Source organism: Diadema antillarum, unplaced genomic scaffold (assembly GCF_040938485.1).
Source record: "Diadema antillarum isolate AM-2024a unplaced genomic scaffold, OU_Dant_1.0 seq00000086_RagTag, whole genome shotgun sequence".
In the NCBI taxonomy this organism is placed as follows: domain Eukaryota; kingdom Metazoa; phylum Echinodermata; class Echinoidea; order Diadematoida; family Diadematidae; genus Diadema; species Diadema antillarum.
In genome coordinates this window covers 547,799-565,949 of record NW_027271178.1, presented here as the reverse complement: position 1 = coordinate 565,949, position 18,151 = coordinate 547,799, and the positions used below count along the sequence as shown (strand labels likewise).

The window sequence follows — 18,151 nt, the reverse complement described above, 5'->3', positions numbered from 1 at the left end:
CTGTTATGCTTTAGAAGCGGCATTGCAAAAGGAAATATGATATGGAAACCTAACTAATCCCAAACAGATCCGCTGAACAAATCCCTAGATAAATAATTCTGTGTCTTATTTGCCATTAGTAGGCTATTGATTTCATTTTCATCGCTAATTCTTTCCTATCAAGAGCTGAAGCATGTAATAAATTAAGCCAAAGGTGCATATAATCTCCAAAGAAGTATAAAGCTGTAAAACATCCCTTTGATTTTTCTCTCATACTCCTTGCTTGTCTGAAGATTTTATTGCTGCGACACACCGACGCTGCCACCAACATGCTTACCTGAAACAACGCCATCCGAAGGAGAAACAACTACACCACCTAGTGAACAAACTACAACACCAGGTAGAGGAACAACAACACCACCCGGTCCAGGAACTACCACACCACCTGTTGAAAAAACTACACCTACTAGTCCTGGAAGTACTACACCACCTGGTCCAGGGACAACAACACCACCTGCTCCAGGAACCACTACACCACCCGGTCCAGGGACAACAACACCTGCTCCAGGAAGTACTACACCACCTGCTCCAGGAACTACAACCCCACCTGCTCCCGGCACTACAACACCACCTGTTCCAGGAAGTGCTACACCGCCTACTCCCGGAACTGCAACACCACCTGCTCCAGGGACAACAACCCCACCTGCTCCTGGAACTACAACACCACCTGTTCCAGAAACTACAACACCACCTGCTCCAGGAACTACAACCCCGCCTGCTCCCGGAACTACAACACCACCTGTTCCAGGAAGTACTACACCGCCTGCTCCCGGAACTACAACACCACCTGCTCCAGGAACTACTACTCCACCTGCTCCAGGAACTACAACACCACCTGTTCCAGGAAGTACTACACCGCCTGCTCCCGGAACTACAACACCACCTGCTCCAGGAACTACTACTCCACCTGCTCCTGGAAGTACAACCCCACCTGCTCCTGGAACTACAACACCACCTGCTCCAGGAACTACCACACCACCTGCTCCCGGAACTACAACACCATCTGTTCCAGGAAGTACTACACCGCCTGCTCCCGGAACTACAACACCACCTGCTCCAGGAACTACTACACCGCCTGCTCCTGGAACTACAACACCACCTGCTCCAGGAAGTACTACACCCCCTGCTCCCGGAACTACAACACCACCTGCTCCAGGAACTACTACTCCACCTGCTCCTGGAAGTACAACCCCACCTGTTCCTGGAACTACAACACCACCTGGTCCAGGAACTACCACACCGCCTGCTCCCGGAACTACAACACCATATGTTCCAGGAAGTACTACACTGCCTACCCCCGGAACTACAACACCACCTGCTCCAGGAACTACTACACCGCCTGCTCCCGGAACTACAACACCACCTGCTCCAGGAACAACTACTCCACCTGCTCCCGGAACTACAACACCACCTATTCCAGGAAGTACTACACCGCCTACTCCCGAAACTACAACACCACCTGCTCCAGGGACAACTACTCCACCTGCTCCTGGAAGTACCACACCGCCTGCTCCCGGAACTACAACACCACCTGCTCCCGGAACTACAACACCATCTGTTCCAGGAAGTACTACACCGCCTGCTCCAGGGACAACAACACCACCCGTCCCTGGAACTACAACGCCACCTATTCCAGGGACAACACCAACTGCTTCGGGAACTTCTACACCACCTAGTCCAGGAACTACAACTCAACCTTTTGGTGAGAAAATAGCTACACAATTTTCCTAATGGCTTCTAACAATCCTAACTATCATTGCGGCGTTTTAATTTTCCATCTGAAAACCTCAATTTTTTGGCCCAAAAAGAACGGAACACCTAAGATCGCTAATTACAGCAGTATTGCAGCACATATGTCATTATTTTGCATACTATTGGAAAGACCATTCCTTTTCCAAGAGAATGACACCAAGCTCGTGAATTTTGGTTGATGCGTTATGATTTAAGGACCATTTTTGTGAACCCTTGCAATTTTCAAAATGTGATCATTTTGCACTCTCAGAGATACCGAATCAGCGATAATTCGGCTTGCCATAGAACCAGCAGCGTTCACAATGCGTAGAATGTGGACAACAGCTCTTTACTGTGAATGGAAGAGAGAGTAGGTGGGGCGGACGGTGCGGATTGTCATTGTCCGTTGGCATTGTGAATGAGACGACATGTTCGACTCAATGGAATGCTAAATTTAGCTGGAAAGTAGCCAGGCTAATTCAAAGACATGATTGGCAGTGACGTAAGTAAGGCTGTTCATGATTGTTTTAGGAATAAAGCACGTACTTTTAAGTAAGTGTGCATTGATGAATACAGTGAGAATATCCCTGTATCTATTGGTGCATTAGGCCGGTAAACTTGAATCATATCAGGCAAGTTCTAAAAAAATACGCACTAGGCGGTTCTGTGAACAGGGATACAAGTACAAGAAGGGCAAGTTTTTTTTTTCAACGCCATTTTTTTTTCTTTTTTTACCAGCAACCCCCCATCTCCACCCCTGCTTTTCCTCGCTGGCATGGGAAGTAGAATCGGATTAGAAGCTGAGTGCTCATAGATTCGGTCGAATTCGGGTCCCCCTTTTTTTTTTCAAAATCCTGGATCCGCGCCTGCACCAGATAAGCAAACTCATTGATATCTTAAAAATTAATCCATGATCTACGTTATGCTTGTTTCTCTTTATAGTTTTCATCCATCTGAGCATAATTGTAAAGGTCAGACAGCTCAGATTGAGACTTTTTAACATCGCGGTCGGCCACATTGTTAAATCGTGTCTTTAAGTTTCTTGCGACTCCTCGGAGACACCGTAATATCACAATAGACGTCTCTAGTCGTTGGCTAGCGGAGACATCTCTGCAACTGCTCTGCAGTCGCGAACTACATGTAGTCTCAAGCCGGGTGATATACCTCTTAATTCGTTCATAAACCGATACAGCAAAATTTCTCAGTTCTCACTGTATTTATCAATGCATACTTGATTAAAAGTATGTACTTTATTCCCAATCCACTCATGAACTCAAGTCACGTCAACACTGCCAATCATGCGTCTAATTTCACCTTGCTAGTTTTTCAGCTAAATTTAGAATTCCATTGAGCCCATTATGTCGTCTCAACGGGCAATGACAATCACACCGTCCGCCCCGCCCACTCTCTCTTCCATTCACAGTAAAGAGCTGTTGTCCACATTCCACGCATTGTGAACGCTGCTGGTTCTATGACAAGCCGAATTATCGCTGATTTCGGTATCTCTGAGAGTGCAAAATGATCACATTTTGAAAATTGCAAGGGTTCACAAAAATTGTCCTAAATCATAACGCATTAACCAAAATCATAGAACTTGGTGTCTTTCTATTGGAAAAAGAATGGCCTATCCAATAGTGTACAAAATCATGACATATTTGCAAGAATATTGCTGTAATTAGCGATCTTAGGCGTTCCGTTCTTTTTGGGCCACCCTGTATTTTGCTAATTCCATAGGATCCCATGTAAAGTTAGTCAGGTGAGGTGACTTCCTGGGAAGTTTCTGCAAAAGGTCTGCTCCATTGACTTGTTGGCTCGTTTTTTCCATAATTTTATCCAAAGGCGGCGCCCCACTTATTTTTCTTAAAAAGAAATGAAAGAAAAAGTGAAAAAGGTTCTCGGACGCCCCTTTCATTTTTGAAGAAACCTTCTTTACCAGCTGATTGTAGTGGCAGCAGAAAATTACGCTAAAGCTGTTTTTTTTTTTGTCAAGCCCGGAGGTGGCCCGGAGGTGGCAACAGAAATGTATTTGGCACCCCACCTTCTTTTCGGAATTCCTGGATCCGTCCCTGCTATTTTCTGCCTATCAAAAATTTCTTAACCATTTAATTTTGTGATGCTCAAGCCTCCTCTTGACGTCATTACTTCCTGTCCATGGAAATTAGAAATTCTCTGATATGGCCCTGTCTTGACCAAGCTGTGAACTTGTACTGTGTGACTCCATATAGACATCCACATTCCAAACAGTATGAAACATATCATTTGGGATGCCCTCTCCTCGTTCTTTTGAAGTCACATAGGGTCTACTCACGCTGGTAACATTTATTTCCAACCAACTTTTTTTGACATTCAGTGTGCATCACAAAATCTTATTATTTGGTCATAAATATGTCATACCATGCCAGAGATCACGTCTGGAAATTTGATTGAAACTTAGCTGGAAGGTATCGAGTTCGAGTCCCAGCTTAGGTATCCTTTTTTTAAATCTGTTCCAGATAAATATCTCAAAAGTTACACGGCCAATCGCTCTCAATCACACAATGAACGAATCACTATATCTGCCACTCTTGAAAAAATCATCCAAATGTAGCTATAGGCCCTGTTCACTTTATTTGTCATTGATATGTCCTTTTCGTTACAAATGACACACAAAAAGGCCCCACAGTTTGAGACTGTGAGCATCTCGGTATACATATGATCGTTTGGAGTATTCAGAATGGATAGAGCAACATCTAATTTTTCATCATGGAAACTACGAAATTGTTTATACGTAACAGCGAATGTACAAAGCCATTAAATGCGCAATTTTATTGTCACGCATGTCTGAGTCTCAAAACGTGGATATTCAACAAAAATAAGTATAGTGTCGGAATTCCAAAAACAAAGTAATATTTGAATCTGTGAAAACATCATAATCGCACCATCTGCGGCGCCTATTACTAAACATAAAGTCATTTTTAACATTTGTTTCTGAAACGCAGATTGCACTACACCTACCCCAGTTTGCGAATGGACACCCTGGTGCACAGATGATGATAAAATCCTGCCATCAGACGATGGCGAGTTTGAGTACATCAAGGATTGTCGTACACAGATGGAAATCTGTGACTATCCACTAGCTGCGGAATGTCAGATGGTAGACGAACCCCATTACGATTGGGAGTTTATAGGTCAAGACATGATATGTGATGTGGAGACTGGATTGGTTTGTAATCACACAAAAGAGCAGCAGCTATGTCTGGATTACCAAATCAGGTATGAGATCAATTAGTTTCATTTTTAATGCATTTTTTTTATATTTATAACTACCGCCCCATCTCAATCTTACCAACCGTGAGTAAAATTATTGAAAAGGCCGTACATCAACAGCTGAGCGAAATCTTGAATGCGAATGATATACTACATCCTAATCAATCTGGTTTTAGGCCATTTCATTCCACATCAACTGCTCTTGCAAAACTTTATGACAGAGACCGTACTTCAAAATCATCAAAACTGGACTTATCGGTTTTTGCAAACAAACTCTTCAAATGGTAGTCTGATTAAAAGAGTTCAGTTCACCACATGTGTAGGTGTTTTAATAGATGAAGAACTGAAATGGTCTTAACAAATCGAAAATGTATGTAAACGTACCGAGAGAAGTGTCTGTATGATAAAGAGAGCGAAGGCTTTTTTTTTTTGCCCCAACAATCCTTAAAATTACTCTATAACAGTCTAGTGTTACCACAATTTGATTACTGTTCTGTTGTTAGGTCAAACAGATTTCAATCCCATACAACTAAGCTACAAAAAAATTCAAAAGAAGGCAGCACAAATAATATAGGACGAAACATATGACACACCGTCGGCTGATTTATTCAGAAGTCTTAAATGGATGACACTAGACAAACGTTTCGAGTTCAGTCGCGTGATGATGATATATAAATGCGTTCATAACTTAGCACCTTCATACCTTCAGGTACACTTAGTTAAGCCTAGTGATGTACATGAACATCCACAAGGCTGATAGACAGTGGAAGTCTACGTGTGCCTAGATTTCACTCTGACTGTCACAAGTACAGCCCAATCGTATCCTCTTTACTTGAATGGAAAAAACTAGATTATTCAATCAGATCAGCTTCTTCCATATATTATTCATTTAAGAGATTGTCTAGGCAAAGTTGTTATTTGTATAAAGTAACACACCAAATTTACTCTGGACTAGCTAATCATTCCTGTATAATAGCGTTTTAATATTATTGTTATGTCAGCATTCTGGTGAACTCTTGTGGCATAATCAACATACACTGTATTTTTATGTTACTTTGCAATGTACAGTATGTATCTACGTTTTATCTTCTGCATATATTTTTTGCTATTTAATGTACATATGTTCATGAATATCATTCAGGGCTCCATGGAAGACCACTATTTATTGATGAATGGGCTACCCTGACAAAAGATTAGAAATAGATAAATATTAAACTAAATAAATAAAAAATAAATTTCCAACAGAAACATATGAATATTTTACAGAAATTTAATATAAAAATTACATCGATCACAATGCACAATTACAGATACATTTACAGAATATTATATGTGTCCGGAAATGCTGGAAATGAGGAGGAATATTAAAAGGCAGTGCTTGTAAGGTGCATTCCCAGTAAAAGTAATACCACAGATGATATGATTGGTATACTGTTATGCTTTAGAAACGGCATTGCAAAAGGAAAAAAAGATATGGAAACCTAACTAATCCCAAACAGATCCACTGAAAAACTTCCTGGATAAGTAATTCTATATCTTATTTGGCAATAGTAGGCTATTGATTTCATTTTCATCGCTAATTCTTTTCTACCAAAGGTGTGTATAATCTCCAAAGAAGTTTAAAGCTGCAAACCATCCCTTTGATTTTCTCCTTGCTTGTCTTAGATTTTATTGCTGCGACACACCAACGCTGCCACCAACATGCTTACCTGAAACAACGCCATCCGAAGGAGAAACAACTACACCACCTAGTGAACAAACTACAACACCAGGTAGAGGAACAACAACACCACCCGCTCCAGGAACTACCACACCACCTGTTGAAAAAACTACACCTACTAGTCCTGGAAGTACTACACCACCTGGTCCAGTGACGACAACACCACCTGCTCCAGGAACTACAACCCCACCTGCTCCAGGAAGTACTACACCACCTGGTCCAGGGACAACAACACCACCTGCTCCAGGAACTACTATAACACCCAGTCCAGGAAGTACTACACCACCTGCTCCAGGAACTACTACACCACCTGGTCCAGGAACTACTACACCACCTGCTCCAGGAACTACTACACCACCTGGTCCAGGGACAACAACACCACCTGCTCCAGGAAGTACTACACCACCCAGTCCAGGAAGTACTACACCACCTGCTCCAGGAACTACAACCCCACCTGCTCCAGGAACTACAACACCACCTGCTCCGGGAACTACAACACCACCTGTTCCAGGAAGTACAACAACACCTAGTCCAGGAACTACTACACCACCTTCTCCAGGAACTACAACCCCACCTGCTCCAGGAACTACAACCCCACCTGCTCCCGGAACTACAACACCACCTGCTCCAGGAACCACTACTCCACCTGCTCCAGGGACAACAACACCACCTGCTCCAGAAACTACAACACCACCTGCTCCAGGAACTACTACTCCACCTAGTCCAGGATCTACTACACCACCTGGTCCAGTTACGACAACACCACCTGGTCCAGAAACTACAACACCACCTGCTCCAGGAACTACAACCCCACCTGCTCCAGGAACTACGACACCACCTGCTCCAGGAACTACAACACCACCTGCTCCAGGAACTACTACTCCACCTGCTCCAGCCACAACAACACCACCTGCTCCAGAAACTACAACACCACCTACTCCCGGAACTATAACACCACCTGTTCCAGGAAGTACTACACCGCCTGCTCCCGGAACTACAACACCACCTGCTCCAGGAACTACTACTCCACCTAGTCCAGGATCTACTACACCACCTGGTCCAGTTACGACAACACCACCTGGTCCAGAAACTACAACACCACCTGTTCCAGGAACTACAACCCCACCTGCTCCCGGAACTACAACACCACCTGCTCCAGGAACTACTACTCCACCTGCTCCAGCCACAACAACACCACCTGCTCCAGAAACTACAACACCACCTGCTCCAGGAACTACTACTCCACCTAGTCCAGGATCTACTACACCACCTGGTCCAGAAACTACAACACCACCTGCTCCAGGAACTACTACACCACCTGCTCCAGGAACTACTACTCCACCTGCTCCAGCCACAACAACACCACCTGCTCCAGAAACTACAACACCACCTACTCCCGGAACTATAACACCACCTGTTCCAGGAAGTACTACACCGCCTGCTCCCGGAACTACAACACCACCTGCTCCAGGAACTACTACTCCACCTAGTCCAGGATCTACTACACCACCTGGTCCAGTTACGACAACACCACCTGGTCCAGAAACTACAACACCACCTGCTCCAGGAACTACAACCCCACCTGCTCCTGGAACTACAACACCACATGTTCCAGGAACTACCACACCATCTGAAGGAGAGACTACGACAGTTCCAGGTATTGAAACTAACTACATGGCCTAGATTCTATACTAAAAATTTAGTTTTCTTGTGTCAATTATTAAGGCAAAAATTTTGATATTATTAGTCTACGGAAATCAACCATTATGACCCATATGTTTGTTTTCTCAATGTTTTCACCTTATAATCACTTTATTAACAATGCGTAAACCTCCATCTTGCGGACTATTTCAAATCAGTTTTGCACATGTCAGGTATCCTACCGTACCTAACGGAGAAGTCACAATTATATCAGTATCATTAGTCCTTTTTTCCCCTCCACCATGGTATCTCGAAATAAATAAAAATAATATAGCCACATTTTGTTTTCTGAAGTTCTAAAGCGATGACCCCCTGGGCAACTACCCCAGACTGTTCCGCTGACCGTAACCCTAATTCTGAACCTAATCCTAACCCTAACCCAAACTATAGCCTTAAACCTAACCCTAACCCTAATCTTTACTCTAACCTTATCAATAACAATATGGGGGGGGGGGGGGAGGAGGAGGAAGAGGAAATATGTCGAGGGGAGGGTAATTGCCCTGATACGGTTTTATGCATTATGTATTCGTTTTCAGGGAGGTTATGGTATCTTTAAATGCACATACTGTCACAACAATTATAACAATCGAAAATGAATACTCTATATTGATAATAAGGTACTCTAAATTGGATCACCAGTTGGCCATTAAAGACTTAGTGTATGACGCCTTTGCTTTGGTTTAGTTTTATTTCTATATCTATTTTGTTGTTTTCTTTTTTTCTCAACGTACAGTCACAAATCCATACAAATTAATACAAGTTATGCCCCCTCTTCCCCTCCCAAAAAAGCAGTGAAACGTGAAAGTCCATTTAGAAGTTTTTAATTTTGTAACAGTACCGTCCCCGATAATATGTATGAAAGCTCAACGTCATAATGCATAATATACTTTGATCAAAAGCAGAATTTGATGTGGATGATGCCCTATCATGATACATTCATACCATGGGAAGAGACTAACTTCTTTTTATGTTCTAGCAAATTTGAGAGCAAGAGCGTGTGACGGGGGAAATCAATTCATAATGAATGGTTGACTTTCCGATATATCTAGACATTATGGAATTTTTACAGCAGGTTTTGGAGTAACTCTGCAACATTAATTTTTACTGCTATCCGCTATTAAACAACGATTTGATTTTAAAGAATATTTCCAATCTCCCTTCTCTCTCACAAATAATAGTAATAGTAGTAGTAGTAGTAGTTGTTGTAATAATAGTAGTAATAATAATAATAGTGGCGTGCATTCAAATCACATTTGAATATGCAAAAGTCACATTGTGCTTTACTTTGTTTATATGCAAATGTCATATTGTATACTTTCGTCAGAAATGAATGAAATGAATGATAACAATAATAATGATAATAACAACAATAATAATAATGATAATAACGACAATAATGATAAAATAACAATGATAATAATAATGATAATGACAATCACTATTCAAAATGTTATCCCAAGAATGCCGCAACGAAACGATCTGCGAGTGGACTCCCTGGTGCGACGATGAAGCCGGAGGCGGGAAAGTTACGCCGTATGACCTCGGCGAATTCGAACTCATCGGCGACTGCCGTCAAGAGATGGACATCTGCGAAAACCCCGTCGACATCGAGTGCCAGATGTCTACCCCGCCCTACCTTGATGCGGACGATGTCGGACAGGACCTAACGTGTGACGTGAAGGAGGGGCTCAAGTGCTTCCACTCCGACGCACAACCTATCTGTCTGGACTATCGTGTGAGGTAGGGGTACTTCTGAGTTTCCTGCCAATAACAAGGTGTTCAGCCTCTAGGTTACTCACTTTTAGGACGTTATAGCTAATCAACAGCCGTCGACCTCGGTAAAAAAAAGAAAAGTTATCACAAAAGATAAATCGGAATGCCGGAAGTTTATCTAACAAGTGGAGTATAAAAATCTTACATTGCAAATAGCTACACTTTGTAAGACCCACAAACAATACCTGTATGACGATTTCGAGTAAACAAAAACACGACCGCGATCGTGTTCTTTTGAGGTTCAAGGCATTTCATTGAAGGCGAGTAAGCATTGACGTTGCCAGTTTGGGTTGATCTTTACTCTGTTCTTACGTTAGCGTCAGTAGAACAGACGCTTACGCCATAAGAGAAAAAATGAAACACTCGATCTTTTACATCATTTATTCCTCAGACGTCATTTCATCTTCTATTCAAAGATTAGGCCTGTTCTCGATTTATTCATTTAGCCGTTGATAATCTTTTCAGATATGAGATGTTAAACTAATGATAATATCAATATTATTGTAATCATTTTCGCACTGTTAAATGTTTCGTGGTAATGTGAGAGAACTTAGTTATCTTTCTTTTCTTTTTTTCTTGACAAATGTTGCTTGTAAACACCGGCAATACTATTGAAAACTAATTGATACATATGTAATAACAACAAGCAACAAATATCCTTTGACATTGTATCGTTTATACTACAGCTATCAATTAGTTTTCTTTTGTTGAGGTTATGAAATGACGTCTGAGGAATAATTGATATAAAAGATCGAGTGTTTCATTTTTTCTCTTATGGTGTATGCGTCTGTTCTACTGACGCTAACGTAAGAACAGAGTAAAGATCAACCCAAACTAGCTCTCGAAAAAAATGCAAGAATTGGAAACACTACATCCCTATTGAAGGTGACTCAGTTGAAACTATATTTTGAAATCAGGACAGTCAACTCATGCACTGAGCAGAAAACTTATGACATATAATTATTATTGCAGATGAAGTCCCGTATAATATTATGTATAAACGTAACATGAAATATCAATTTAGAGACTATTCGTTTGATTACTACTACAATTAACTACTCACGAGGGGACTGCATTCTACAAGCTAAGCTTTTTAGCAGTCCCCTCCATTTCCGACTTTTGTTCTTTGTTACGATTCAGTTACAGTTTGCCCATGCATTTCTTTACCAAATAGTATGTTTTGTTTCATTATAAAAAAATGGCGTACATTTAAATCTCATTTGAATATGAAAAAGTCACATTGTACTTTACTTTGTTTATTTGCAAATGTCATATTGTATACTTTCGTGGGAAATGAAATGAAATGAAATGAATTATATGTGTATATAATATTATATACCAAGAACTTGTGTTGTGAACAAACGGAAGTCTCAAAAAGTATCACCACCATGTGACACTTAATATACTCAGGAACTTTCATATCACTTTCTGAATACGAAGCCCGGGTTTAGTCTATACAGCATGGGCAGAGAACCTTGTAGAGATGCTTAATTATTTTTCCTATATTTTTCTGGATTGTGTGATTCCAAACAAATACAATGACAAAAAAAAAATATCAGCAACCAAAGCTTAGTATAATAAAATACCAATTTTCATCACTTACATCATACCGGACTGAACTTTAACCACGGAAGTTACATTTTCTCAAATTTGAACATTGACGCCTCAAGAATGTGTAGGGTTGTTGAAACAAAGCGTTTCGAAAGAAGTTCCCTTGGGACAGCAGGAAAAAGAAATGATTAAAGGCTAATGACACATACCAAATAGTAGAACAAAATGCACAACTATTCATCCAAAAGGGATATCGTTGACAAAAATCTGTCATTAACCATTAACGTCAAAAAATGACACCATCAGTTACAAATCACACTCAAGACCAGAGTTTAACAAATAAGCAAAAGACCTCCCCCCCCAAAAAAAAACAAACAAACAAACAAACAAACAAAAACAAAACAAAACAAAGCGAGAAAAAGAGTGCGAATAGGATGGGAAAAAGTCGGTATGTCATGTAGAAGAAAGCAAGCTCATGGCAGTATGGACCACTCTTCATATTGAACCCATGACAATTTGCACGTACTGTAACATTGGCAGGAAGCTTTATGTTATAGAGCCTTACACACTCTGTCCGCAGGTTCTTGTGCTGTCGAAATGTCACAGTGGGTGTGACTTGCTTCACCACGGAGCCACCGGAGCCCACCGTACCAACGACCAGACCAGAGGAAACGCCCTCGGTTACCCCACCAAAAACACCCTCGGAAACACCCTCAGAAACACCGTCGGAAACGCCAACCCACACTCCAGGTGAGCGAAAACTCCCGAGTTTGGAGCTCACTGTGTGTATCGAAAGGGGACACAGGTTCCTTATCGTATATCATACGTATACGTACAGTATATTTGATATGCGTATCATATGCCCCTTGATTGATTCAGTGACCATAACTTATACAATACTACTCAAGTTTTTGTGTTTTTTGTGTAGGACTATTACCATGCTTACGGGCACAATCGTCTTGATATCGGCCCTTGTGAAATAACTCGTTATCATTGAAATTTCCTCGATTTCCCTGGGGGCACTATGAATTACTACATTTATATCAGAATGTGAGAAAAAAATTAAAGAATATGATGTGACCCAAAGGCTCGAATTCACAAAGTTGGTAAAAGCTTTGGTTCATGGTTCAAAATTGTGGATAAAGATTGTACCACCTTCGTGAATTTGGGCCTTTAACTGCCAGTTGGCAGCCAGATTATACACTCCATTTGTAAGTTAGAAAATATTGATAATATATATGTCAAGACTACATACGAAGCGCCAAAATCAGTAATTGATGCTCACAAAATTGTGCTATCATTCTCCATCGTAAATAACTTTCCATAATGTTTGTTTGCTTGTTTATTTGTTTGTTTGTGTGTAGAGCCCACCACCAAATACGGAGAGAGTACGACCCCATCCGAGGGAATCTGCGAGCCCTGTTCCGTGAAGACCGACGAGAAAGCGACAGTGATAACCTACAAGAACTGCACCCTGCTCGAGCCGCTCTATCTACGTTCGTGCTCCGGTTATTGTCCTTCATCGCGCAGATTCAACCATGAGGTGATTAAAAAGATATTCATCACTGAACTGAATAATGCTGATTCTTATAAGAGGAGTTTCTGTCTGTCTATTTAATATTTTTTTCCCGGGCATGTGCATCACAATTTTGGTAATTAGATGCTGTTCAAATTCATGAAATTCTTCTGTCGAGATGTTTTCATTGCAACTGATTGACAAATTGCCCTTTACGTCGATGTAGGGCAATTAGTCAATCAGTTGCAATTAGATGCTGTATTTAAATTGAAGTATTTTTTGTATAAATTCACTTAGAAAAGCTAGTATTGAAGGCATTTTTTACCATCTGCAGGTGAAACAAAAACCCAGCTTTAGTGCTTCAAAATAGTTCTAAAATGTAGGTTAGGGATAGAAACAAGCAATGTAAAAATGTTAATCATCATAATCAATGTCAAGCATTGTTGAATATACATAATGTGAGCAACAGTTATTCTAAAATTGTTTCTACAATAAACCGTTTACTATTATGGTTTATTAAACAGTATCTTTAACAGATTTAAGAGCTTTATAAGTATTATTGAATATTATCATATTCATTATTATTATCAGTAGTAGTAGTAGTAGAAGTGTTACTGTTTTGTTTACTCTGTAAAACATGATATATTCGCGGCACGAAATTTTCGCGAATTGGAGCCGACAGCCTTTTTCGTGGCATGAAATTTTCGCGAATTGCCACTGGCGTCCATGCATATAGTGTAGACAAGAAATTTCGCTTGCATTTAATTTCGCGAATATTGGCGCTCGCGAAATTTCGCGAAATTAAAATGCACGCGAACATTCCTCGTTTTACAGTATTCTATTGATAAAGTAGTGACATTGTCTGCATGCACATTATTTGAATGTATCACATTTTACGTTCTCGTCACACTCCCGATCTCCCCTCCTCTCCCTCCGGCGTGTCTCGACCACCAGGTGGTAGACGGCAGACTCAAGATGGTGGAGGAGTGCTCCTGTTGTCGACCGACCACCGTGGACGAGACGCGCCTGATGTCGTGCCCGGACGGCTCCACGGAGCTCCTGACCGTGCCGATGATCACCAGCTGCTCCTGCGACTACGTGGAATGCCAGGATCATGCCGCCTGGTAATCGGCGACGACAATAGGCAGTGGCATACTAACTTCCACTCGACAAAAAGATATCTTGACATGTCTGGGTCCACATTGCTTCCTTTTTTTTTCATCCTAATTAGAATTAAAATAATGTAATACTATGCTTTATTTCCATTCGGAACATTGAAAACAAAGCGCGGTAGTCATGACGTCAGTGTGACGTTTTTGACTGGAAAACTTTTCCATTTGAGAAAATAAAGACAAAGTAATAAAAGTTGGCACTATCGTAGAGAATCGAAAACTGGTGCTTGTAACATGTAGAGCATTCAAAAACGGATAGAGCCGTGCATTTCGGTTACTCACGCTACACAAACAAATTTTGAATATTCAAGATTAAATACTGGTAATCACATGAGGTTAAAAAAGTATCACGTTTTAAAAACTACTGAATACTTGACCACAAGGTGACCAAGGTAATCGTATCAGACACTGTACCGCTTGTAGTATGACTTGAGAAATGAGGACATGATGAAAACCGGCATATTGGTCTTGAAAATTCTGCTAAGTATCTTTATTATTTTACAGATTCGGCATTTGCAGGCATCTGAATTGAGCTTTGAAGTTGAGCAAGACTCATCTGTATTCATATAAACTCCTCAAAAAAGTCCCGCAATTCTAATTTGATGAATAATATTTCTCTTCAAACTATATCATTTCATTAAAGTGTGACAGCATAAGAAAGCCTGATTAATTTTCTTTACAATGATAACTCACTTGTTTACATTATGCATTCCTGAAATGCACAGTATGACTGAGTATGAGGAATGGTCAAATGTGAAATGTTGCAAAATAGAGCAAACGTGTTATGTCAAACAGTATAGTTCGCATTTGCTTTGTCGTTTCAGGCAAGGAAATGTGCTTGAAAAGAATGCATTATGAGATTATCATTAGATTCCAATATCCATGAATTATAAACTACAGTAGTTTCTGCAGATTAAAATTCAACATAGAGGTTGACAAAACAGTCATCTAATGTCTAGGAAATGGGAGTTTTTGAACCCCCCCCCCCCCCAAAAAAAAAAAAAAAAAAATGCTCCCATTTCAGCATTGCTTACTCCAGTGCCTTTTTCATCCAAACTCTACACTATGAATAGCAGAATTGTTGCGACTTTTCACTTTTAATCTGTCCCCATACTCAGCTGTTTTACACATTCAAAGAAATCACTAATCATAGCAAGTGAGGTGTCATTTTAAAGATAATTAACCAGGCTTTCTTACGATGTCATGTTTAATAAAGATAATGAGGGTATAAGAGAAATATGATATATCAAACTTTGATTGCAGAACTTATTTTGAGGAGTTTAGTTTGCGTTTTTATTGACAATGTGTAGCCTGTATAAACTCAAAAGTCCGACGCACGAGAATAAGGCAAAGGCATTGCTTGGATTTGTTTGATAGAGAAGAGAGTTTGACAGTCGTACCACTGCTACGTCTGATAGTCTGATGCGGTTTGTTTTGTAAAAAATCTGTATTTTCTCTCATTTGGTTTTCTTTCTCTCTTAAAAACAACAACGAGGATAAGACAGCGACAGATGTAATATCGGTCTGTGTCTTTTACAAATAACAATGTGTTACCCGGACCTTGCTTGACAATGGAATTCAGCCAACTCTTTCTTCTTCAATTAGCAGATTAGAATTGCTTTTGTCAAAACTTAAAAAAAAGGAGAATGATCGGAAGATGCTAATTTGAACATGTTGAAACAAAAACAAAGACAAACGTTGATATCGCAAAGTACCAATTCATTGAAGCTTTTTCTTTATTTCTTGATTTAGCAACTCGAATTTCTTGTTTAAAAATGGAAAAAAAGTCCTGTGTTGTTTAATCTGGTAACTTGGATATCAGGAAAAAAAATCCTACGGAGTTTCAAATAGTTGCGTTATATCAAATCGCGCTCCCGCACTCGTTAAGAATATAGCGAAATCAGTGTCCGTTCTATTATGGAAAATTTCATTGAATGATGTAATCTCCTTCAAAGAAATGAAATATTAAACTGATCATTTACTGTGTCTTTTCCTGCATATGAAAACATGTTTGTCACTGGTCTTTTTTTTTTGTCATGAGTCCTTGTACATTGTCACGTGACTAAACAGCCTCAATCTTATGTGACCTGTTTGAAGGGTGTTCCTTTTATTTTGAGGGGAATAAGTGTTCCTTGGTGATTCTGTGATTATATTTGACTAGAACTCAAAGAACAGTACAGAGATAAATAGATAAATAGATAGATCGATAAATAGATAGATAGATAGCTAGATAGATGGATAAATAGATAGATAGATAGATGGATAGATAGATAGATAGATAAATAGATAGATAGATAAATAAATAGATATATAGATAGATAAATAGATAGATAGATAGATAGATAAATAGATAGATAGATAAATAAATAGATAAATAGATAAATAAATAGGTAAATAGATATAGATAAATAATTAAATAAATGTCTTCTTTGATCATATTTGACTAGAAATCAAAGAACAGTACAGAGATAGGTAGGTAGGTATAGCTAGATATAGATAAATGAGTAGATATAGATAGATCAATAGATATAGATAACAAACAATTATATAAGATATAGATAGATAAGTTGGTAGAAAGAGAGAGAGAAAGGAGGAGGAGGAGGAGGCAGAGGAGAGACAGGGCTGCCAGTTTTCACCTATCAAAATCAAGGGGATTTCAAAAAGTCACCAGGGATATACTTGGACGTTATATGCATCTTGATAGAAATAGCTGATACCCGAGCCACGAACGATTTCTTTATATTTATATTTCTTTACGAAGATTATTGTGTGTGATATGAAGAGATTTCCAAATTTTTAAGGAGCCTTCTAGAGAATCGGTGAAACTTGGTAGCTCTGAAATCAAAAGGCTGCATGACATGTATGAAAACGTTACGTTGTTACAAGACAGCGTAAAATAAGATGTGTCTGTGGGTTATTCTTACCAACTGTTATAATCCCCGTGACATGATACATTACACCGATCAAACACTGGCGCAATAGCCTTCAATTCCATGTTCTCAGAAGCTAAAGGCGAGCATTTAGTGTCTTAATAAATTTGATAGGATCACTCTGTCTATGTTCACGATCATCAATGTCCGGCAGGATTCAATTAAAAAAGATGACAAATTCACAAGTACACGTACTCGCTTCTAAAAATAAAAAATAATATAATAACATAATAAAAATCCGACATACCAGAACGAAGAAGTTTCTACCGCCATGCCCATCAGCATGACCATACATTCATCAATCATACACACATACACACATACTCTTTTTGTTCTCAATGCCTGCAAAGTTGATTTCTATATGTATACTACCCCAGACGGAGGTATGTATTCACACACAGGACGCACAGGACACTCTCGCACGCGCACGCACACACACACACACACCCACACATGTACACACATTCGCATACGACATTTTTTGTTTTGCATTCACCTAATAAAGTAATGTCGGTGTTGCAAAGGTTTTACCAGTGCAAGTACTTGTCAGCATAACATATGATTGTTCTTCCAATGCAATGTAATATGAATATAAAGTCAGACGTAAGTGTCTAGTTTAGAACTACCCACCAAGAGAATTCAACTGAAATTCTAAGCCAAAAAAGAATGGCTAAGTCAGCGTGCTTTTAGACTTTGTTTTTCACCTAAAGCATAAACTAACACACTCTCTCCCCCACAGTTGCGTTACGCCTCGGAAGAAATAAGTAGACAA

The 18,151-nt window shown here is 39.9% G+C and overlaps 1 protein-coding gene across 21 annotated transcripts in view; it reads left to right on the top strand.

The window, feature by feature from the left end:
- LOC139726523 (uncharacterized) overlaps positions 1-16,455 on the top strand; it is a 48,522-nt gene extending 32,067 nt beyond the window's left edge. For 11 of the 21 annotated variants that reach the window (XM_071637502.1, XM_071637499.1, XM_071637498.1 and 8 more), the window contains 11 exons: positions 273-1,741; positions 4,749-5,022; positions 6,682-6,878; positions 6,951-6,974; positions 7,071-7,334; positions 7,383-8,030; positions 8,175-8,393; positions 9,898-10,177; positions 12,342-12,511; positions 13,126-13,304; positions 14,232-16,455. In XM_071637502.1, the coding sequence (XP_071493603.1) occupies positions 273-1,741; positions 4,749-5,022; positions 6,682-6,878; positions 6,951-6,974; positions 7,071-7,334; positions 7,383-8,030; positions 8,175-8,393; positions 9,898-10,177; positions 12,342-12,511; positions 13,126-13,304; positions 14,232-14,405 (3,898 nt within the window). In that variant the 3' untranslated portion in view covers positions 14,406-16,455. Of the gene's footprint in view, positions 1-272; positions 1,742-4,748; positions 5,023-6,681; positions 6,903-6,950; positions 6,975-7,070; positions 7,359-7,382; positions 8,031-8,174; positions 8,394-9,897; positions 10,178-12,341; positions 12,512-13,125; positions 13,305-14,231 lie in introns of all 21 variants that reach the window. The other 10 variants (XM_071637488.1, XM_071637485.1, XM_071637486.1 and 7 more) reach the window with 10 other exon arrangements.
- Positions 16,456-18,151: the final 1,696 nt, after the last annotated feature.